This window comes from Amaranthus tricolor, chromosome 12 (genome assembly GCF_026212465.1).
Source record: "Amaranthus tricolor cultivar Red isolate AtriRed21 chromosome 12, ASM2621246v1, whole genome shotgun sequence".
Taxonomy (NCBI): domain Eukaryota; kingdom Viridiplantae; phylum Streptophyta; class Magnoliopsida; order Caryophyllales; family Amaranthaceae; genus Amaranthus; species Amaranthus tricolor.
Window position 1 is genome coordinate 8893474 of NC_080058.1, and position 25011 is coordinate 8918484.

Consider the following 25011-nt stretch of genomic DNA (forward strand, 5'->3'; position numbering starts at 1 on the left):
ATATATTTCAAAAAACCAAATCAAACCATAAAATCAAATATTTAAAATTTAAACAATTCGTTAAATTTTAAATAAATGATCAAAAGTTCAATCAATCAAATACTTTATTCTAAGTTTAGAACATAACAAAACCAAATTTTAAAGTTCCAATTTATAGCTTAAGTAATTATTTTCTTTTCTTTAGACCTATGCTCTTAATCATAAAGGACTCTAAAATTCAATTTAGTTTATTTTTTTTGTTTGTTCTACTGAAATACGAACCCAAATAATAAACCAAATTATGTTTTTTATATCAAACAAATCTGAAAAGGTCAAAATCAATTTATTTATTCTATTTAACTTGATTTGATTCGATTTTAATTTTTTACAAAATAACTTTCACAACTTTTTATTGATTTACTTATAATAATCTCAACTTTTGATTAACCATGAAAAATTCTAATTTTAGGATTAGTTATCCAAAAATATTGTTGCGCAAATGGTGACCACTTTTTGCTGGTTAATTGTTACAAATAAAAAATTAAAAATATTAAAAATAAAAAATTAGAAAACAAACTTACTTGATTATCTGTTATTGATTCTTTTTTTTTTTTTTTTTTATATTTTTCAATTTTTTTATAAATTAATTTTGTATTTGTTTTTTTAGTTTTATGCAAAATGAGTTGTTATATATGTACAATGTTTTTTTTTTTTTAAAATGAAAATTGTTTTATTAATCCAAAACAAAACATACAAAGTATGGAAAGAAGAAGAGAACCCATGACTCTTAATTTGAATCAGTATGGGAGTCGGACATATATTCTAGGAAGGGTTTTCCCACCCATACTTTTTATGTGCACATAAGAGAAACATGATTCTAAAAACAAAACAATAAGCTATATATAAACGACAGTAAAAATATGTAAAAGGTTACCATAAGGAATTCTTAGCCAACACCTTTATAATTAAGATTATTTATATTTAATTAAAATTTGAAATATTATAAAAAAATTAGTAAAATATTGAATTATTGGAAGTAATTTTTGTTGATTAATTATAGAAAATTACACTACTAGTAGAGTAGTAGTGGCACCTCAACTTGAAACCCATTTGTCACTTACTAGGTTTACACTCAAAAGAAAAAGAGGGTCCCACCCACTCCAAATTTACCAACAGTAATTTCACTTGTATTAAAAATCACAGATAAGGCAGTAAATAACACAAATCACAAATGACAAAAATAAAAGTACAAAACCACACGAGTGGGGAAAGTAATATACACTTGCAACAATTTACAAACCAACACAAAAAAATAAATCAAGACTCAAAAAACAATTTAATTTACTAAAATAATTATTATTTCTATTTTCCATTATTATTTTCATAATAATACAACTATTTTCTTACACAATTGTTTTTTTTTTAACTGGGATTTCCATTTCCTTCATCATCTCCTCCTCTTCTTCTGTTGTTTCTTTCGCCGCCGGCCGCAATTTTATCATTTTATCTTTCTTTTTTTTTTTTGTAAAAAATATATTAATTTTCAACCCTCATAAAATTGTAAATTAATTTATTTTTTTTTTCTCCGTTTTACTTCCACCGTCGTTTCTTCCTTGTTTAGCCGTTGATCTGGTGGTCTACATTTTCTCTCTCCTCCCCTTCCTTTATCTCTCTATCGCTGATATTCAAAATTTGGGATTTTTTTTCGTAATCGGTTCACATTTTATTCCAATTTCTTCCAGTATTAAAATTAGGGTTTTTTTTAACTTGATCTTTTGGAATTGATGGATGAAGAAATTGTTGTTTTTATTTTAGGTATTGGCATGGGTCGATTATTCTTTAATTTCATTAACGCATACGTATAAGATTAGGACATTGTATTAGGTTTTAGTTAGAAAGTTTTGAGATTTAGGATTTGTTGTACTGTAATTTGGAAGTTTAGGTTTAATTTTGGCAATGTTTGGATCGAATCCGGATTCTGGAACTCATACTAACTCTGGGCTTCCCGGAAATATACTATTTCCTACTCGTTTTGTTTGGCCTTATGGAGGAAGAAGAGTTTTTTTGAGCGGTTCATTTACTGAGTAAGAGCTTTGATTTTTTATGTAATTTTAATGTACTTAATGAATTTGAATTGATCATGATTTTCGGCTTTTAAATTTGTTTTTTATGCAGGTGGACTGAGCATATACTTATGTCTCCTATGGAGGGAATTCCTACTGCATTTCAAGTTATTTGTAACTTAACGTCTGGATATCATCAGGTCTTAATTGCACTTTATTAGAGTATTTATTATTATTGCTTCATTTTACAGTTATTTATACATCGTCGAAGTTGTGTTGGATGGGTGAATTGTTTTCGTAACATTTTTTCTATTTGAATACTGATGATATCTTGTTGATTGGAAGGGTATGCATTTGGTTGTTGAACGATTTCATTATAGGATTGGTTTAGGTTGAGAGTCAATGTTTGATGTTGTTTCATATCATTCGTGCTGCGGTAGTGCTTCTGAAATTTGGGATTTGGACATGGTCATAGCTCACTTTACAATAGTTGTGCTTTTATAACCTTTCTATCGATGGGTACACTTAAATAGAATTTTGGTGCTTTTATATCTCCACTTCTGCCGAGGGATTACCTTTTTGCTTCAATGGTAGCTTTCGTCCTTCTTTTCGAAGGTGAAAGACAATGATTAGATGTTTAGTGTTTTCATGTAACATCATTGCCTCTCTCTCTTCGCCGTCCTTCTCCTCTGTAACTTGTATTTTGGGGTTATGTGAATACTTTTCACTCATTTAAGTGTCTATTGTAATCATAGTGTAAAACTAAGGTTGCATCACATCCCTTGTCACATAATTCACTAATCTCCGTGCGAATATCGAATCAAAAAAGCGAATTATGGTCGGTTTTAGCTATTTTAGTGTCATTTTGAGCGAATCACGAATTCAAAAAGCGAATTAACTGGCGAATTATGTTACACTAATCACATCGCATCGACTGCGTTGCAAAGGTTTTCAATATAAACAAACTTACTTCACACGTTGTAAACGTGTTAAAAAACCTCGTTTTGGGACGTAATAAGGGATATCTTATGGTGCGACCGATATTTAGGCGTGATGATAACTGCATCACTCCTGTTACCGCATCACGACCTTTACCACATTTTTACACTATGATTGTAATTGTCTAAGTGAAGCATCAATTCTCTTGCTTGTGCTATACTTCTACTTGAGGAGAGTGATTATCAGAATGATAGTGAGTTGTCTTCGACATAGCTATTTTTCTGCATGTGTTTCTTCACCGTTTTTATTTCTCTGGTAGTTCCATATAAATATCTATTTCTTAGCCGTGATAATGAGTATTTTTTTCTCAATTGGCTTGATTTTAACACGTTGTTTGCTGGGGTTATTCTTATGCATTCTATTGGCAATTAAACTGACACATTGTTAAGATGCATCTTATTGATTTGTTATTCTTACCATGTTAAATTTGATGTTACACTAATCAAATTGTGTGGATAGCATAGTTTGCAAGGTAAAAACTTTCATGAATTTGCTTATCCATTGGAGTGCCATGATGGAAGTTCAAACTTCAATTTCAAACTATACTTTTCTGGAAAATTCATTTAGTTGTTGCCAGTTCATTTGAAAGTATTCTGTTTACATGCAGTACAAGTTTAATGTTGATGGAGAATGGCGTTATGATGAACATCAACCTTTTGTGAACGGAGCTTATGGTGTTGTCAACAATGTACGTATACCAAGAGAGTCTGACATGGGTCCTGTAATGTTTAGTTCTGATGCTCCTGGTAGATCTAACATGGAGGTGGATGAGAACACGTTTGTGCGTCCAGTAAGTAATGTGTTTGGTGCTTTGTTATTACAACTGTAGTACTTCAATGCTATCCATATATATGAGAATGTTGGCTGCATGTCTTCTTTCATCGATAAATTTTTGCTTTGTTTTTCATTTGGTGTAAGGAGGGGGAGGGGGTCTATTACTGTACACTTGCTGTTGGATTGAGTTGAGATTTGACTTTTTGTTCTGTTATTTGTTTGATAGAAAATATTGTATGAACAAACGTGACTTTCAGTTCACTGAGAACTTAGGGGCCTCACAAACATGATATGCGATGGTATTTGAATACGAAAAGGAGGGTGTGACTTTTTACATTATCCGTGAAAATCATCATTTTCTCATTCATTACTTTTTGAGTTCTTGAATAAATGAGTTTTGTGTGAGTTTCCTCATTTATTCCATGTATTGCAGACATTGGCTGATGGAATGTCGCGGGTGCAAATTTCAGAGGGTGATGTACAGATATCTCGTCATCGTATATCTTTGTTTTTGTCACAACATCTAGCATATGAGTTGCTGCCTGAATCGGGCAAGGTTTGGATTTATGCTCTTTATTGTTGGCTTCAATTTCGGTCCTTGAGATTTGCATACACCTGTTTGCAAGATTTTTCATTAATTTCTGTTTTTGTTGTCAATGTAGGTTGTGGCATTAGATGTTACCTTACCAGTTAAACAAGCTTTCCATATCCTCTATGAACAGGTTTGATATACTCTTTTTTTATGCTACCTAAGATTTGGATATTTTTAGTAAGTATTAAAATCATGACCTCTTATTGATTGTGAACTTCCACTAACGGACAAATTTGGATTACTTCCTTGCTAAGATGATGTAGCTAGCATTATCATTATCTAGAATCCCTTTTTTACACTCGATTCAACACCTACTGTGATGGTCTCCTATAAAATAATTTCTGACATCCCTTATCTTGTCTTCCCCAACTTCTTGTTAATGATAATATGCATAATAAAATAATTACAAAGTATGTTTTATATGGGGAGACCGTTGTGTGAAAATGAGAGGCACTTGTTTCTCTTTGTAAATTTGGAATCCAGTTTGAGATCAATGGCTGTGAGTATGTGTTTTTTCAGCTACTTTGCCTCTATTGTAGGAAATATGAGATGGGAAAATGTTGTAGATGGGTTAGTTTATAGGTTTTGTTAGAAATTTTTTTGGAAAATGTGCATTATTGGCACCATTAAAACTTAATTGTGTGAAGATTCTGTGAAAGAAGCTAATTGAAGATAGAACTTGATGCTTGCTATTGGGGAGGGCCTATTTGTGTCTGGTAGCGCTGTTGACTTGGTAGAACATGCTATGGTTTTTTGATATTTTTGCACTGTTCTTCCAGGAAAGCAATTGTGAATGATTTAATTCCATATTAATTAAAATATAGGAATGCTCAGTTGTGTAGACTGTAAAGCTTTCATTGGGTTCCAAGAGATATAGGAATCAAATATGTGGCTTGGCAGAGCTGATCTTTCATTCTCCTGGACTGTGAAGGAGAACTCCTTTTCAAAAACTTATATTTAGTTTATCATTAGAGAGATCTTTCAAAGAAGGTTAATGTCAACAATTCTTTCTCAAATTTTGTATGATACTAAGCAACATGCTTATTGGAATAGGTGAAGTAAGTGTTTTCAATGCAAATGTTCCTCCTATATATTCCAAATCCATGGACAGTAGATTTGATTTGAGAATACATGATAGTATATACTTGAACTTGCATGTTTTATGGAAACAAATACTCTATTATAATTATTATAATTATTATGATTATTCCGTTTATGGATCATCAAAACTTATACCACCTCCTCTTGGACCTTATCGAAATTTTGTGAGATGCACCTTACCTTTGTCCTTTTCCTTGTTTCACCTTAATAGCTCTTGTAGTGTCTTCCTATATTCTATCAATTTCAATAAGTTTAGAACTAATGGGAAGGCCACTACTTTCTAATTTTTTGTGTACTTTTTAATGGTTGTTAGTCTCTTTATTTCCTCTTTGATGCCCACAAAGTTCTTACTCGATAACAATTTTCATGTTGGTCTTGTATAAATTTAGTTAGTTTTGGTTTAATCTTCAGGGAGTTCCTGTTGCTCCTTTATGGGATTTTGGCAAGGGTCATTTTGTTGGAGTTCTTAGTGCAATTGACTTCATCCTAATTTTGAGAGAGGTATGGGACACTTGCCTTGCAGTTGCTTTATTTTTTTTTTCAAGCCCTATGAATCATGCACTAATTGTTATTTTTGTTGTGTAGTTTTTCATTAGATGCATTGGATATCATTAAATTGTGATCGCTTATTCTTTAGTAATGATTCTTGTGGGATTTTGGGATCCTAGTCATGTTGAGGGAGACCAAACACGGAAACCTTTCAAATTCAATGTCTCCCACTACATTACATTACTCCAATCCCATTAAGTGGCTCCCACCTAGGGTGGGGTTTGGGGGCCGGATATATGCATTCTTAGTAATAACACTAACCAAGAGTTTATTTTTAATTAACCTTTGGTAGCAAACATCATGTGCAACTTCACATAAATAAGAAGTGCACATGATTTAATGAGCCATTTTAATATAGTTCATTATAATCCGAAACTAAAGAACTATAAGTCCTTGATCCCAACGAAATAAGAGACATAATGTCTCCCAATACTGTTGTGAAGTTAATGTGAGGAGAGCATAGAAAAAACTGGCCACAAAAATGTGACAAAAGAAAGGATGTCCTTTGCAGTTTGACGACATGTAGCAAACTTTTCTTTAGCACTCTTAATATATAGAAAGTTCTTTTGAGACCGTCCCTTGAATCAAGAAATAATGACTGATTGTGCTTGCATTTGGATGTGTTTTCTATACCCTTTGCCTCAATTTTGATTGGTTAATGAGGTGTCTAGTTTCTATTATCTTGTCTGGTTACACTTGTTGGACATCCTTCAATAATGCTGAAGCTCTAAAATATTATTAAATTTTGTTCCTAGGATTTCATGCTTCATACACGTATTCTATTCAAATTTATGGTACTAGGCATGGAATAAAATAACGGACGTTCCATTTAGGAACGAGCGATTTATAACGGTTTATGAAGTCACCATTCCAAGATCTCGCGTTTTATAATGCTGACCCAAAAAACGGCGTTATGTGTCGGAAACCGGCCGTTTCTACCTTTTGTAACGGGATATTCTGTAAATCACGGCGAGATGCTCTGTTTTGGGGCGATATCGAACGCATACCATACCAATTAACCCAAAAAAAATAAAAAATAATACAATAAAAAACTTGCACACGAATTCGCATACAAGAAAACAAAAAACATTTCACCATCCGAGTTGGTCCTTGAAAGTCATGTTCAAAGTGCAAATACTTCGAAAGAGCTGAAGAAGATTAGTTGCTCAGTAAGTATTTTATTGAGATGTCATAGATCTTAATTTTCAATAAAGAGAAAGAAAGAGGTTATTGTGACTTTTACATTTACCTATGCATTGTGCAGCTCTACTCCAACATGGAGTACAAATTAATGTGCCTTGTTTCTATGTACCGATGTGGCTTTACAAAGATTAATGCAAAAGGTTTTTTTTTTAAAAAAAAAAAAAAATTAAAATATGCATACTAGTATGTTGGATTGCGATGGACCATTAATAAAAATTTGTTACTAAGCTATACTCATTGTACAGGACCCTTAACGTCTAATAACATCTATTATTGTAACTGTAAGTTGTATGTGTATAAAAAAAAAATGTATTTGTGTTAATTATATTAATATATAAATTATTAATAAATGTAACTAAAATAATCATTTAAAAATTATTCTACCGCGATCGGTTCCGTGATAATTGCATTTTTTCCGTTACCGCGAACTGTTATCGCTACTGTGATCGCGACCGCGACCGCGTTTTTACACCATGGTACTAGGGTAATGTAATTGTTTTGTATAAGTAGAAATTTGAACAGCTAGTTTATTGAAAATATTCCTTGAAGTGAATCCATCAAGATCCACTTTTATATGTTCTAAACCTTAGAGTAGCTGATTACTCATTGCATCCTGTGATGTTATCTGGTAGCTGCCTTGACAAAAGCATTGTACTATTTGTTGCTTTTAATAGCAGTTCTTTTCGGTTTGCTGTTGTTGATTTTAGTTATTTGGATCTGGTTCTGTTTATTATTTCTAAGATCAATAATGTACATTTTACAGCTTGGGAATCATGGCTCAAATTTGACAGAAGAAGAGCTGGAGACTCATACGATTTTGGCATGGAAAGATGGAAAAATTCGTAATAATAGACAAACTGAGGGTAGTGGGAGGCCATATGCCCGACATCTTGTAAATGTAAGTGTGGAAGCCTATAGCTCTTGAAGCTGTCTTTGGTGGTCCGGTTTGTGGCTTTACCTTTTCTTAAACAGCTTTTGATTTAAGCATGTAACTTAAGTGAGGTTGGCATTGGATATTGTTGATTATTGCAGTTTGTGTTTTGAAATTTAGATCTAGTAATTAATTTGATATTGAGGACTTAACGGAGAAATCGTGCAAGATTTAAAGAATCTATGTAGTTTTATTTTAATTTTCCTGAAATGGTAGTTACTTAATACTCAATACTTTGTAATTACTGGCTTGTGTGTTTTGGGAGGAATTAGTGATTTTCTTTTAATATTTGACAGTAGTTTTGAGTTCGTTACTTGCTGATGATAATTGATTATTAACAATTAGATAGACAAACAAAATAACTTGATTACGATCTGAAATAACCAATCCGAACATGAATTGTACCCAAAAATAGACTTTCAAAGTTATCCTTAACCAGAATCCAAAATGATCGAACCAAACTGAATGGGCTTGTAAGCAAAATTACTTGATAGATAATGTTTTATTATAATAAGATATATGTGACAGTGCATCTGAATAAGCCCGATTAGGAACCGAATCAATCCAAGTCCCCGATTAGGAACCGAATCAACCCAAATCCGATATCTAACTGATAAAGTGATCTATCGAAATGATCCGACCGACATGATTTGACTGAAATCCGATCGAAGTGACAATTGGAGTCTGCCATGATCAAGAAATGGTGTATGAGTGATAGTTCTTGCTTTAAAGGAAATCACTTGGCATGTAAACTTCCGAACATTAATCTGGTCCAATACCAAGTGGTGATGTAGTTCACTACATAATGACTCTGGCCTGTGTCTTTGTACACTCTGAGTTAGCCATCATTCTTACGCCTAATATGGGATTATGGCTAACTCTTTCTTTAAACTCCAAATCACTCTATTGAACGTTACTCAATTTAATTATGCTATTAGTGAATGATATGGCCTTTGTTTTTGGTTTTTTAATTGAGGTACCGATCTTCCCCTTGTACTTCTACTTATCACCCATGTATATTAGTAATATGGATGTATATTTTCCTCATTTTTTTTTCTTCTCCTATTATAGCAAAGGTCATTTTTCAAAGATTCTAAACGAATGATGAATGTAATTTCATAATAGTATGCCATGTTTTCCTGTTCTTCTTCATATATGGTGGTCTAGCGCCCTCATGTTTAGCTAAATTGTCTTATCTTCATTTTAATGTGCAGGCTGGCCCTTATGATTCTTTGAAAGATGTGGCTGTGAAGATTTTGCAAAACAAAATTTCCACCGTTCCAATTATACATTCCTCATCACCAGATGGTTCTTTCCCTCAGCTGCTACATCTTGCTTCCTTGTCTGGCATTCTGAAGTGTAAGTTTCTAGAATTCATCTCACCATTTTTAATTTCTGCATTATAGCTCGATGCTAGTACCTACTGCTTACATTTCTATTTTTTTCAGGTATTTGCAGACATTTTAAACACTCTAGTAGCTCTTTGCCTATTCTCCAGCAATCTATCTGTTCAATTCCTTTGGGTACTTGGGTTCCCAAGATTGGGGAATCAAGTCCACCACCATTTGCTATGTTGAGACAAAATGCTACTCTTGGAGCTGCCTTGTCTTTGCTTGTGCAAGGTGATTGCTTCCGTTTGATGTTTGTGTAGATTAGATGGGTTGTTTGTGTGCAAGAAAACATCTAGATTTTTTTAGAACTCACTTGGCTTCATTCAAGATTATATATTTATTTTGCTTCAGATAATACTTGAAAGTGTTTTAAAATAACGTGCGCTCTCGATTATGTGAAATTGTTGATGGTGTTTTCAACAAGGTTAAATGGGAAACCGCTTTGTTATTACAAGGGTGAGATTAAGTAAATCTGACCCCCTAACCCCAGTAGTCACTTGAAAAGAGTTGGGGTGTTGGAACGCTGTTCTCACCTCACTTCATCCTGGGCTTATAGTGTCTTGTTACTCTTAATCATTGTTTGTGCAAAAAGATAACAACGTTTATTGAAACTCTATTTTTTTGCTTATCCATATGATTCTAGCTTTGTGGTGATTTTGCAGCGGATGTTAGTTCAGTGCCTATAGTTGATGACAATGACTCATTGCTGGATTTATATTCTCGGAGGTATTTGGTGTTGCTTGTTCAGTTTCGGATATTTATCCTGTTGTGTTTTTTTTTTGGGATCTATCTGATAACATTTCCTTCTTTTCTTTTGTTAGTGATATTACTTCTTTAGCAAAAGACAGAGCATACGCACAAATTCGTCTTGATGAAATGAATATTCATCAGGTATATATCATGTTCTCTGGAGTAACAAGTCTTCTGATCTTGTACTCATGTTTTTGAACTGTGTGACTGCCTTTCAGGCACTTCAATTAGGACAAGATGCTAGCTCGCCATGTGGAGTATTCAATGGTCAAAGATGTCAGATGTGCTTGTCTTCAGATCCCTTACAGAAGATCATGGAGCGGCTTGCAAATCCAGGTATGTGTAATACAATGCATGATCGCGAATATGGTTGTGGTAAAACCACTTCCACTTCTAATATCTAATCATTTTTTTTGCTTTTGCTTCAGGCATCAGGAGGCTTGTAATCGTTGAAGCCGGAAGCAAGCGTGTTGAAGGCATTATTACCCTGAGCGATGTATTCAGATTTTTGCTTGGCTAGTACTCAAAATGTTCTTTGCATATACAAGTTTGAAGCAATTCATCCATAATGTAAACCCCCCTATGACTCCGCCATGCTTTCAGATTTGATAGATGGCTTCATTAGTTGCATTAGTTGATTGTTCTTGTGGGCTTCACCTTTCGAGCCCCATTGATTTTAGGACACAGGGCAAGGAAAAAAAAACAAACAAAAAAAGAATTTGTAAATTTAAGAAATTGGAAAATTTCCCCTTTCATCCTTTTTTAACCAGAATTCATGTCCGAATTCGACATGGTGCTGCATTGGCTGTTAATCTTCATGCCGTCTTAACGAACACGAAGGTGACGTAATCACGTTAAATGGTTGATCTACTTCCCTTCATCACTTTCAGCAGGCAATTTTTTGTGTTTTGACAATCCAAGGTTGTGAAAATTTCTTGTATGATTCTGCTTCGAGCAACATGCTAATCATGTTATAAATGAAAGTATGTGTAAACACAAAATGACCTCAAAGTATACAGCAGTGATTGCGGTTGATGATGGCCAGCTAAAGCTGTCTCTAGATGATTGATTAATGTTCTAGTGATGATGGCCAACTTGAGAAGCCGATCTCGGATGGTCTGGTGTGAAAATTAAAAAGGATGTATAAAAGGCATTAGGGTTCATTATGTACATGGTCTCAAGTCAAAAAAATGTGTGTATAAAGCTATTGTTTATTTGACAGATTCGTTGTTCGTCAAGCTTGTCGCTTCAATATCTGTCCTTGTTATGGAAGGACTTGTGGGCACTGCGCAGACTTGAGAGTTCAGTCGTGAAAAGTTCTGTTTACATCTAAGTACTAGTGGTTTATTGCTTGAAGTTATGCTCACTTTATGCACACTTTTTATTCTATGATCCGCGTGGGATTGGGATTTTGCAAGAAAAACAGAGTTGATGGAATTGTTGATATTAATAGCGGTTTTATTAGACGATCATTCGCAATGTTAGTGGTTCTATTATTTGATATTTTCGGCGTTTCTCTTTAATACTTGAGGAGAACGTAAGCTGTTGTACCTAAAAGTAGTCGATTCCAATGTTTTAGAATGAAAGTATTTTAACATTATGGGACTAACTTTTTGTTGTATCCCTTCTATCTACACATTCCACGTGCACGTGACGGATCAAAAGATTTGTCCATCTCATGGAGGAACCTAAGAATCATAAAGAAGGGGGAGTTTAAAACTTATTTAAATCCATTGCATGCATCTCTTTTTGAAGATTTGATAACATGCTAACAGTGTCCCCACATAAATTTATTTATGTTTCCATATATTATTTTATTCACTTAGATCAAAATGATATTACTTATCCAATTAAATACAGAGTAAATTTAATCGAAAAAGAAAATTCTTCGTATTATCATCATATACAGTTCATAGTAGCTATGATCAAGGTTTAAAGAAGGATAGAAGACGACATACCATAACCTTACAACTAGTCTCTTGAGAGACTGTCTATTCGAGAGACGTATCTCAGGCTCAATCCATTAAAGATTAATGCCTACTTACTGTATTCTTAATGTCTACTTACATTATCCTTAATGCTTACTTACCATATCCTTAATGTCTACTTTCAATATCTTAAATGTCTACTTATATCATTTTTATTGCCTACTTATAATATTTTAAAAAATACATAATGGGCGGGTCCAATTAGAGATGGTCTCTCAAAGAGATCGTCTGTCATAAAGGTTGAAGTGGTTTTGACATGTGAACAGAAGGACTATTGATGCGCCCATAAGAATGGTAGAAAGCCTTATAATGGAGGGTAAGAGAAGTCGAGGTAGACCCAAAAGAACATGAGATGAGCAAAAAAAGATCAATTTGCGTGAGTTGCACCTCTCTGATAACCTAACGAGGGTTATGAGTAGTTAGAGGTGCCAAATCCGTATCTTAGACGGTTGATTTTTTCCTATCACTTACCTCTTTATGTCTTAGCTTTTAAATTTATTAACTTAATTTTTTTCTGCAACCTATTTATTTATATCTAATGGCTTAGCCCTAGTCCAACTTGTGTTATAATTGTAGGTACCTTCTCTTATACGGTCTTAGTGTCACTCATCTCTCCATGTTGAATTCACTTTGTTTGAGATTTAATTGACTACACATATTTTTCTTTGTTCTCGCATTTGAAGACCCACAAATTTGGTCTGTCCACCTTTCCCCTGGAGCTTAACTTTATATGAAAATACTAGATTAATGATTATAATTAGACTATAGACTCAAAAAATCTTCAAAATACATCCCAAAGCCATGCTTTATAGCAAAACATGGAGTTCTAAAAAAAAAAAACATTGCTATCTTTTTGCACAAAAAAGATTTAACAACACTCTTACAAGCCCAAGATGAAATAAGGTGAGAACAACTTAACGTTCAATCACCCCAACAGTTTATAAGTTAAGAAAGTTTTGTAAAAAATCGTCACACCATTAGACAGACCCATATGATTAGTCTATTATAATAATTCATAATACTAAAATTATAAGTAATCACTTTAAGAAAACAAGTGATCACTATAAAAAATGACAACTTTTAACAATAAGTAATCACTTTAAAGTTATAAGTGATCAGTTTAAGATAATAAATGAACATCGGACTAATCCAATTTTATTAGGAAATCGGCTCATTTGAGAATTTGTGTTTGAAGTGATGGGACCACCACATATAGCTCCAATTTTGTGTGAATGTGGAAGAATGATGTCCACAAAATTGGATTGTAAGTAGATTTAGTGGTACTCAACCAAACCTATTATTTGTGCCAGCTGCTTGGAGCTTAAGAGAGCGAACAAAAATGGCTGCAATTCCATCATCCGCATTTCTGCCTCCAACAACCGCATTCAATCTCGCCCGTCACTTTCCTTCTTCATCCCGGCTTCCACCACTTCCTCGCCGTGAACACGTAACTTCCTTCACCGTCCAAGCTGCCAAGCTCCCTTCTGGCGTAAGTACCCTTTTTCAATTTCAATCCCAATCACAATTATTGCTTAAATTCAAAGAAAAAATCAAATTTAATCTAAATATGACTCCCGTACTTGACTTATTCATAGATTTTAAGTGTGTTTGTACTACTTTGCAGTTGTTATGATTGTTATTAAGGGGCTGTATTAGGTTAACCCATGATTCTATAATGGTTACAACATTAGTAATGTTATGATTGTTATTAAGGGGCTATATTACGTTTTATTCCCATGCCACAAAAATCACGGAAAAATGTAATGGTGATGTGTAGAATCTGAGTTGGGTGTAGTTGAATTTGATAAATACCAATTATTTTGAGTACAAGAAGACTTGGAATTTAAAAATTTTACACCAGTACTCTATGCCATCAATTTTGATGTGTTTAGGACCAAAATAGGTCTCACCTTGTTGATTTTTATGATAATTTAGCTAGTTTATGATCTAATTAGGTTTAAAATAAGTCAGACTGAATTTAAATATAAAATAGGCCTATAATAAGTCTCAATTTGATCATGAGTCAAAATTGAAGCGATTTTAAATTCTGTTTGTATTAGAAAACATTATAACTAGACTCGATTCCTTTTGATTTTTTATTCGACCCGCATCCAATCTAGACTTATTAAGTCTATAAATTAGGTTAGTGTTTGTAGCAAGTTCAATGGACATTGGATTCATTAGCATTCCTATGTGGGACATTCCATTATTACTTGTGGCTACCAAACAACCCATGAAAAATATTTTCTACTTGTCAAGTCATGCCAAGTGTTATTCTATGTATGGATAATATTTTTGGAAGAAAATGAAAGGGATGGGAAGAGAGGGAGGAGAGATTGATATATTTTCTTTTTAAATATCAAAATGATTTGTTTTGTTTAAGTGTGAAAGAGTTTTTCCTTTTAATTTCTCCATTTTTATCTCATTTTCTTTTGTATTCAAATGAGGAAAGTCCAATTCCTCAATCTCCCGGCCTTATTGATGCAATTGTGACTTGAGTAAATGTTGTTTGGCTCAAATTTTATTTTGAAATCTTTAATCATGGGTGATTCTCAAGATTTGTATAGAGAAAAAAAGTTATTTGGACTAAGCCATTTTAGTTAATTATTAATTTGACAGTTGATACATGCAAGAAATTTTAAATTGGAGCTAAATTGGTGAACCTTATTTATTTTTGCATTATTGTTTCCATTTACTACCCTACTAATTTCATCTTATTATTTATACATATTGTCCTGTTTAGTAGTACACTTTTAAGTCACAATATTTAAACTTTTTTGGCCGTAACTGCTAATTCCAAACTCGTTAGATTCACAACACCTTCATTTCCTTCAAATTCCTCTATCCAAAAGTAATGTAAGAGTATAATTCATAACATAATCTAGAAGAAATTTGAGTAGTAATATTGGTAGAGTAAAATTCTAGATAAATCATTCAAATTTAACTCCTGGCGAAGCCACATAAGGGGTTAGCAGGAGCTTGACTCTCGCGCTATACTTTCAATATCTATTTTTGCGGCCTATTTTCAAGTTGAGTCCTACAGATTTTTCAAATGTATATTGCTAGTTAAAGTTTTGCGTATGTTATTTGTAGTCTTGTGTTTTTTGGCTATTCTTTCATAACTCTTCTGCATTTAAAATTTTAAAATTGATGGTAACATAAGTAATTTTGGCAGGTGGAATTGCCAAAATTACAACCAAAGTTCAAACCTCCATTTCTAGGATTCACTAAGACTGCTGAAATTTGGAACTCAAGAGCCTCTATGATTGGCCTCATTGGAGTATTCATCGTCGAACTTGTACGATAAGCTCTTCTCACTCATGATTTACTTTTAATTTTACTAATTGCTTGTTTTAAGTAAAGGTGAATAAAATTCAATTTGTTGTTTGTTTTTTCATAAAGTTAAATCAAACTAAATTTAATTCGATTTATAACCATTTCAAATTAAATTTTGTCATAGTTTAAATCAAATCAAATCAAATTAATTTGGTTTAAACTTTTTCAATCAAATTCAAACTAAATTTTTAACTAAATAAAAATCTAAAAAAACCAATATAGTAAATCAAAAAATTGAAAATCATAATAGCAAAAGTGAGGATGAAGAAAAAGAAATTTGAATTCATAAATAGTAGATTTGTTTTGTTGTAAGAGCACTTTTAATTTTTTGTTAGAGTAGTCTAATAAAGTTTTTCTTGCCTTTAGGTTGCACAAGATTTACTGCGGTTTAGCCTAATTTTAGCTCCTATCTTATCCTGATCCAAATTAAAAGATTTTGGTTTTGAAATTTTCAATCATAAAAAATCCAAATTTCTTCATTAAGAATCAAAATCATATTTCTTATTTGATTTGGATGGATTAAGTTTACATATTTTATTCGAATAACTTTCATCCCTATATCAAAACACACAATCAACATTTAACGCTACAATTTGGCATGTGAGATGGTTTTACTTCAATTTGATCATCTTTATCTAAAGTTGATTCATTGATGAGTGTTTGTTGTCTCAGATAATGAACAAGGGAATACTTCAAACCATAGGTGTCGATGTCGGGAAAGGACTCGACATTCCGCTCTGAAGACCTAATTTTCATGTATTATACTTTTACTACTTACTATATATACACTTAAATTGTACATCTTTTTAACAAGTTTTTCTAGATTTTTATTCTTAAATTCTTAAGTTTTCTATATTATCCAACAATTTAAAGTAACACCACTCATTTCTAGAAGTACTTTCATTTCTCATATTCATATTTATTATTATTATCATTTTTACTAATTAACACATCTATAAATATGAATATTCAGTGTAATTTTAATTTATAAAAAACCTTTTATTTCCTAAAATAACACATATAAATTAAAAAGAAATAACAATTTACTATGTTCATAGTTTTCATATTACACTTACTAGTTTATCTCACAATGAATAACCCATCAATGCTCCATGCTTTTTATTTTTCCATAACAAGAAGCATAAACAAATCAAATTAAATAGAGAATAAGTAATCAAATTCCAAGCTAAAGCTATAAAATGTAGAGATCTCAGCTTCAAATTGATATACTGTTAGGAATGCCTCTACCAGTAATTCCAGGTTCACTTGAAGGATAAAGCAATGTGTATGGCAACATCATGGGACCCACACGATTTTTCAAACTTTCATCTTTGTTCCTTTCTATAATCTCGTCTTCAATTTTCTCCAATTTTTTTCCAAATTTCTCAAATGCTTCTAATGCTACATTATCTGTTGTCCATTCATATTGGGAATAATATATATCCACCTTCAGCTGGATAACATTTAACAAAGGCTACCACTCCTTTTTATCCACATGTATATATATATGTTTTTTGTATTATAAGTGTGTAATGTAAGATTTTAAATCAGATAAAAAATAAAATTCAAGAATAAGAAAACAGAGGAGCATCCCTCCTTCACACAAAAGCTTGGTTACATGAATGTATGGCTGCCTCCTTCTTCCTTTCTCTTCTTCCTTTTCTTCTTCTCTGAAATTCGTTCACAATGCAATCCAGTGAACTTCATCATGGTATCAGAGCCAACTGATTTGCGCTCGCTAAAAGGATTCATCCATAGATTCATTTTCTGGTATTTCGTTTAAATTTTCTTGTGTTTTTTTGCTTTAAAGAATTTCTGATAGTTTCTTCTGGATCTCGTTCATTTCCTCCCCTCTTTCTTGTGACATTAACGGCTATAACCTTCTTTTACCTGTTTCTTTCACATTCTATGTGATTGTTTTCCTTTTCATCCTCAATTCTTGATAAATCGTTTTTTTTTAAAAACCCTAATTTTCTTGATTTTTTTAAAAATCATTATGACTGATCATACCACAACAAAATTATCTCTCAATTCTAATCCATCTAGCATATATTACATTCATCCATCTGAAAATTGCACAAATCCTTTGAGTTCTATCAAGTTTAGTGGTAATGGCTTCACTGATTGGAAACGTTCTGTTGTCATTACGCTTTCAGCCAGAAACAAACTCGGTTTCCTTAATGGAGATTATCCTGAACCTGAGCCTAACACACCTGAACATGCTGCTTGGATTAGATGTAATGATTTAATAATTTCTTGGCTTCTTTACTCTTTGGATACACAAATAGCCAAATCTGTGCTTTACTTCAAAACTGCTTCAGAGATTTGGATTGATCTTGAAGAAAGATTTGGTTATACATCTGGAGCCCAATTATATGATCTTGAACAACAATTATATGAATTACATCAAGGAACACAATCCATTTCTGAGTATTACACTAAACTCAAGGTCCTATGGGATGAATTGAATTCAGCATTTCCTCTACCAACCTGCACTTGTAACAAATGCACATGTAACCTCACTCAGAAGATTTTCAAGTCTCAACAAGATCAAAGACTCATCCAATTTCTGATGAAAGTCAATGAACATTTTACTCATGTTAGAAGCAGTATCCTAATGCAACAGCCCCTTCCTCCTGTTTCCCATGCTTACAGATTACTTGCACAAGAGGAAAAACACAAAGAAATGATAAATCAATCTGCATCTTCAACTGATCACATGGCATTCAATGCTCAGAGATCCTTTTCCCTCAAGCCATATTCAGCCAACAGAACCTTTACTAGCAGCAACCAACAGAAATTCAATGGAAATTCTGGTCCTAGTCAAAGGCACAATGCTGGCAATTTTGACAACCAACAAAGATACAACAACAAGAGACCAAGTTCTTCTTACTACTGCACACATTGCAAGGTCCATGGGCATAGTAATTCAAGATGCTTTGAACTACATGGTTATCCTCCTGGTTTAAAAGCTTCAAAAACAAAAATATTGCTGCTTTAACTCAACAGACCTCTGATTTACAAGACTCTTCTGATAATCCAAAAAATGCTACTATTCCTATGGATGAATACAAATACCTTTTACAATGTATGCAGAAGCAGGAAACACCACAGTCTCAGACTTCTCCATCTCACCTTCTCCAGTCAGCTCGAGCACAATTAGCGGGTAAGATATGTCTGTTATCTTGTATGAGGTCATCTTGGATCTTGGATAGTGGAGCAACAAATCATTTTTGTTCAGATCTCAATTTTTTTAATGAATGGCAATCTGTTGATGGTAATGAAAACTTTATCACCATACCTAATGGAACTAAAATACCAGTCAAACATGTTGGCACTGTGAATTTATCTGATAAACTAAAACTTCTCAATGTGCTTCATGTACCTGATTTTGAATTCAACCTCATTTCTGTACACAAGTTATCTACTGATCTTGATTGCAAAATCACCTTTTCTGGTGACAAGTGTTTCCTCCAGACTCAGAAGCAGAGAGAGCCAGCACTTCTTCTTGGTAGGTTGAAGGGTGGTCTTTACCATATTGAAGATACTTTCTGTTACAAGGAATCTCACTCACCAGTTCAATCTTATGATTCAAGCAAGTGTTTAAATGCTACTACAGAAGCACAGTTATGGCACATCAGACTTGGTCACCTTCCCTTTAAACAAGTAAAATTTCTTTTTCCAAATCAACTGAAAACAGAAGACACCATCTGCAAGATTTGTCCTCTAGCTAGACAAACTAGAATTCCTTTTGAAAATAGTTCAATAAAGAGTGTGAAGCCTTTTCAGTTGATACATGTAGATTTATGGGGACCTTACAAGGTAAAGAATCATAATGGGTGCAATCAATTTGTGACTATTGTGGATGATTACACTAGGCATGTATGGATTACATTGATCAAATATAAATCTGATGTATTTTCAGTTTTGAAGAATTTTATTCAATATGTTGAAACACAATTCTCATCCACTGTTATGTGCTTAAGAAGTGATAATGCTAAAGAAATTAAGGAAGGAGAAATGAAAATGTTTTTGCTGACTAAAGGTATCATACATCAAACAAGTTGCCTTGAGACTCCACAGCAAAATGGAGTCGTTGAGAGAAAGCATAGGCATCTCCTTGAAACTGCAAGAGCTCTACACTTTCAAGCCAAGTTACCATCAAAGTTCTGGGGAGAATCCGTGCTATGTGCTGCTCATATCATCAATAGAATGCCTCTTAGAAGTATAAACCACAGCTCCCCTTATGAAAGATTATTTGGGCAAAAACCTTCCTTACAGCATCTCAAATGCTATGGGTGCCTCTGCTTTACCTCCACTTTGTCCAATAATAGAACAAAGTTTGACATAAGGGCAAGACCATGTGTTTTCATTGGATATCCACCACATCAAAAGGCTTACAAGGTACTTGATCTCCTCACCCACACCATACATATTTCTAGAGACATTGTTTTCCACGAGCAAAACTTTCCTTTCCACAACAATAACCCAACTTCTGATCATACACCCTTCCATGACTTTTTCTTACCTCATATCACTTCCCCTTCACCTGGCACTCTAGATGATGAACCTGATATTTTTCAAAATTTTGCTCCTATTGTTGACATTAATCATCCTCCTTTGCCTACTGAATCATCAAATGACTCCTCTGCAATTCCTACTGATCCTACCATTTCATCCCCTCAAACAAGGCAATCTACTAGAATACACAAAACCCCTTCATACCTCAGTGATTATCTTTGTTCAACCATTTCTTCTACCAATCCCAAATGTAACACAGTAGAATATTCTAGCCTACCTCAGCAACATCAAGCTCTGTTAGTCCACAATTCCCAAATTTCTGAACCCACATCCTTCCTGGAAGCAGCCTCAGATCACAATTGGATTACAGCCATGGAGCATGAATTGCAAGCCCTGAAAGCTAATGACACCTGGGACGTTGTGCCTTTACCAGTAAATAAGAAACCCATTGGATGTAAGTGGGTATACAAGCTCAAACTCAAATCTGATGGCAGCATTGAAAGGTTCAAAGCTAGACTAGTGGCAAAGGGGTTTACACAAAAATATGGTGTTGACTTTGACGAAACCTTCTCACCTGTCATCAAGATGACCACCATTAGATGCCTTTTAGCCCTTGCAGCACAGAAAACTTGGGATTTGCATCAATTAGATGTAAATAATGCTTTTCTTCATGGAGACTTACATGAAGAGGTTTATATGAAGATGCCTGAAGGAGTTCCAAATCTAGGTGGATACGTTTGTAAATTAAAAAAATCCATCTATGGTTTAAAGCAAGCTTCAAGACAGTGGTTCTCTAAATTGGTTCAGGAGTTACAAACTCAAGGCTTCATTCAATCCAAAAATGACTACTCTCTATTCATCAAAAGGGAAGGTGATCAGCTAACTTTAGCTGCTGTTTATGTAGATGACATCATCCTCATAGGAAATCACACACCCACCATTCTGGCATTAAAGCATCATTTACACACAACCTTCAGCATCAAAGACTTAGGTAATCTTCATTTCTTCTTAGGCATGGAAATATGCAAAACCCATGCAGGTATTGTCCTAACCCAACAAAAATTCACCAAGGAATTACTCCAATTCAGTGGTCTTGACCTATCTCGAAGAACTACCACCCCACTTCCTTCATCCTTCAAATTACACCCTAACATAGGCACTCCTTATTCTGATCCAGCTTTTTACAGATCCCTTGTTGGAAAATTAAATTTCCTTACCCACAGCAGGCCTGACCTTACCTTTGCTGTCCAAACCCTGAGTCAATTCATGCAGAACCCTACAATTCTTCATATGAAGGCCTTACACCACACACTAAGATATGTTGCTGGTTCCATTGGTCAAGGTATTCTCCTAAAGGCTGGTGAACGCCTCTCCCTTGTTGGATACTCAGATTCAGATTGGGCTACTTGCCCTACTACTAGAAGATCTATAACTGGATATCTTGTGCTATTTGGAGGATCCCCAGTTTCATGGAAAAGAAAGAAGCAATCTACCATTTCCAAATCCTCCTCAGAAGCAGAATATCGTGCTATGGTTGCAGTGGCTTCTGAAATCACTTGGTTAGTGCGTTTACTAGATGAAATTGGAGTATCAAATTTACAACCTGTCACTATATATTGTGATAATCAATCAGCCATCAGCATTGGCAAAAATCCTGTCCATCATGAGTGAACAAAACACATTGAAATAGATGCCCATTTCACTCGAGAAAAGGTTCTTGAAGGTTTATTGCAGCTGCACTACCTTCCCACTTCTCAACAGTTAGCAGATGCATTCACCAAAAACTTGTCTGCAACACATCTCCAGTATTTGATGACCAAGCTAGGTCTAGTTCAATCCACCATCCCTAGCTTGAGGGGGGGTATTGGGAATAATATATATCCACCTTCAGCTGGATAACATTTAACAAAGGCTACCACTCCTTTTTATCCACATGTATATATATATATATATATATATATATATATATATATATATATATATATATATATATATATATATATATATATATATATGTTTTTTGTATTATAAGTGTGTAATGTAAGATTTTAAATCAGATAAAAAATAAAATTCAAGAATAAGAAAACAGAAGAGCATCCCTCCTTCACACAAAAGCTTGGTTACATGAATGTATGGTTGCCTCCTTCTTCCTTTTCTTCTTCTCTGAAATTCGTTCACAATGCAATCCAGTGAACTTCATCAATTCATGAGTCTCTCTTTTTCCTACATAAACCTGTTTCATAACAAACAAAACATTACTATCAATTTAATTGTTCAAATTATATAAAGTTATATTATAAAAATATTCATTAAGAGTTGTAGAGGTGTTCAATAAGACGGGTTGGACCGGGAGACAATTTCTTAACTGGTCGGGTTGGACCAGGTCATATTTTTATAGGGGAAGAATTACTAATGTAGTAGATGATTAATAATCTTTATCCTCGTACAGTAACACGTTTAGATCATTAATCTTACACACTTGATCATTTGAAATAGAGAATGTAATAGGCTAACAGTAGTTCGTTATCTTTGTCGGTCAATTACTCAATACAAAGGTAATATTTTAGATCATCTGAAGCTTGTTCATTTATTTCGTTCAACATGGCTAGAGGTGTAATAAAGTATGAAATCAAAGACTTTCCTAACCCGCTACTTTTCCAAATTGACCTAATCCATTAAAAGCTTAACCTTTTAAAAAAGTTGATGGGCTTGACCCTTTTAACATGGGCAAGTCACGGGCTTTTAGCGGGTCCCCAGTTGTTAAGCACATCTAATTAGGACGAATCAAATAAGATTTTACTTGTTATTTCTTATAAATAAACCGTCTTTTTGAGAGACATATCTCAAGTTCAACCCATTAAAGATTAATGTCTATCCTTAATGCTTACTTACTGTATCCTTAATGCTTCATTTAAGTACTTAAATGTTTACTTATTCATTCTTAATGCCTACTTACAATATTTTAAAATATATAAGAGGCCGACCCAATTAGATATGGTAATAGACCGTCTCTCACAGGAATTTGCAAAAACACAATCGATTGATGAATAGTAGTATTACCTCATCAGCAGAATGCCGAGATAAAAGCTCAATCAATGAGATCCCAAGCAAAGTTTGTAACTTGCTTGATATTGTCTTCAAGAACACACTATCAGGTTCTGTTTCTAGTTCTTCATACTCAGGGCTATCTGGCTCTGGCATCAACCTTCGACTTATAGTTGGGCGATGTGGGTGGTACCCTGCATAAGGGTACTGCCCGAAATTCACCGCAGCGTGAAGGGCAGAAGCCACCCAAATAATGGTGGTGCAAACTTCAATTAGCTCATTAATTGTCTTTACTTCCGGCCACCATTCTTCATCTTTCTTATCGCCATGACCTTCTTCTCGGATCTCTTTCCACCATGATTGTAGTTCAGTGTCGTTAGAGATTATATCATCGGATTTGTAGTAAAATGAGCAGTAGTCTTTTACCCATGTCTTGATTGCTGACCAAATGTCTAGTGCATCTTTAGCATATGGGTAATCCTCTATTAGTAGTTTGTAACCGTAAGGGATTTCTGAGTCTTCTATTGCCATTCCCCTGATTTAAGAATGATAACATTTTACCGGATTAGGAATTATGAACGGGCGAAGTTATATGGGTCTGGGGAGGCCCGTCCACCTTTCCAAACACATGACTAAACTTCTACGATGTGCTAGATTGGACAGGGCTCTAAAAAAAAAAGTAAAATCGGCTTTGTTGGGACGGGCCATCTTAGCTCGCTCCAACAAGATCCGACTCGTTAATAATTTTTTCTTCAAAATATTTATTGAAAAAAGTATATTCTATTGAGTGAAATGCCTTACAATTCACTAATTCTTAAATGAGACGGTCTCACGATGAAACCATCTTTGTTCGGCTGGTTCAATATACATTTTTTGTCTTAAAATGATCACTTATAACGTTAAAATGATCACTTATAATTTTAATATAATCACTTTTTATATTTTTAGAGTGATTACTCATAACTTTAAAACATTACTTATGATCTTAAAGTAATTAATTGAAGAAACGGGCTATTATATGAACCCATCTCATGGTGAGACGGTCTCATACAAGACGAGTTGTTATAATTTAAATAGAAGCTTTTGTCAATGTTAATCAAACTTTTGACTATTATAAATCTATAGTAATTTATCGTAATTCAAGGAAAAATTAACAATAAAGACCGTTTTAAGGTTCATATAGAGCCCATTTTATTTATGTAAATAAAGGACCCGGTTAAAACTCGACCCATGTAAACAAACAATAATTTTTCAAATAGGCGTAATATTCTTGCTAGTGTATGGAATAGTTGGTCGGCCCTAATTCAAAATCTACTGTTTGGCCCCCCTAAATATCTACTATTTGGCCCCACATTGTTGGCCCTTTTAGGTTTTGATGATGACTACACTTAATACAAACAACTGTATTTTAGAGATTGTGTGCAGGTCGATATCCAGTCTTGATAAAGATCGTTGATAGTACCTACGACTTGGTCTATGAACATTATACATGTCAAATATATCTAAGGAAGTTAGATAAGAAAGATCACTTAAGATGTCAAATGTAGACAAGAGGTCTACTGTTCCTAAGTTTGATAATCTGACAATAATTGTTGATGGAGACATTGCCCTGTTCTCAAGACTCAGGTCTGGAAGAATCAATGTCAGCTGAAAATTTCTGATTTTTTAGTAGATGTATTGGTGAAATTAATTTGTTGCATCATTAATTTACTAAGTTAGTTGGCAAAATATTTTATAACTACTCTTAAAATTAACCGGCACATTTTCTAAAAGATGGAGAAAACTTCTC

The 25011-nt window shown here is 33.7% G+C and overlaps 2 protein-coding genes and 1 pseudogene across 2 annotated transcripts; 2 read left to right on the top strand and 1 right to left on the bottom strand.

Annotated features, from left to right (window-relative positions):
* The first annotated feature begins 1329 nt into the window (after positions 1–1329).
* LOC130797301 (sucrose nonfermenting 4-like protein) lies at positions 1330–11133 on the top strand. The gene is made up of 13 exons (XM_057659853.1): positions 1330–2063; positions 2155–2242; positions 3649–3831; positions 4249–4371; positions 4478–4537; positions 5920–6009; positions 8024–8158; positions 9406–9550; positions 9640–9813; positions 10245–10308; positions 10404–10473; positions 10551–10668; positions 10761–11133. Exons 1-13 carry the CDS (start codon positions 1936–1938, stop codon positions 10850–10852), a joined length of 1470 nt encoding a protein of 489 aa, XP_057515836.1. The 5' UTR covers positions 1330–1935; the 3' UTR covers positions 10853–11133.
* Positions 11134–13597: 2464 nt separating this feature from the next.
* Positions 13598–16566, top strand: LOC130797302 (light-harvesting complex-like protein OHP1, chloroplastic). Its single transcript, XM_057659854.1, has 3 exons — positions 13598–13809; positions 15496–15618; positions 16329–16566. The coding sequence occupies exons 1-3, from the start codon at positions 13660–13662 to the stop codon at positions 16395–16397; spliced, it is 342 nt and encodes a 113-aa protein (XP_057515837.1). The 5' UTR covers positions 13598–13659; the 3' UTR covers positions 16398–16566.
* Positions 16567–16872: 306 nt separating this feature from the next.
* LOC130828535 (probable linoleate 9S-lipoxygenase 5) overlaps positions 16873–25011 on the bottom strand; it is a 20744-nt pseudogene continuing 12605 nt past the window's right edge.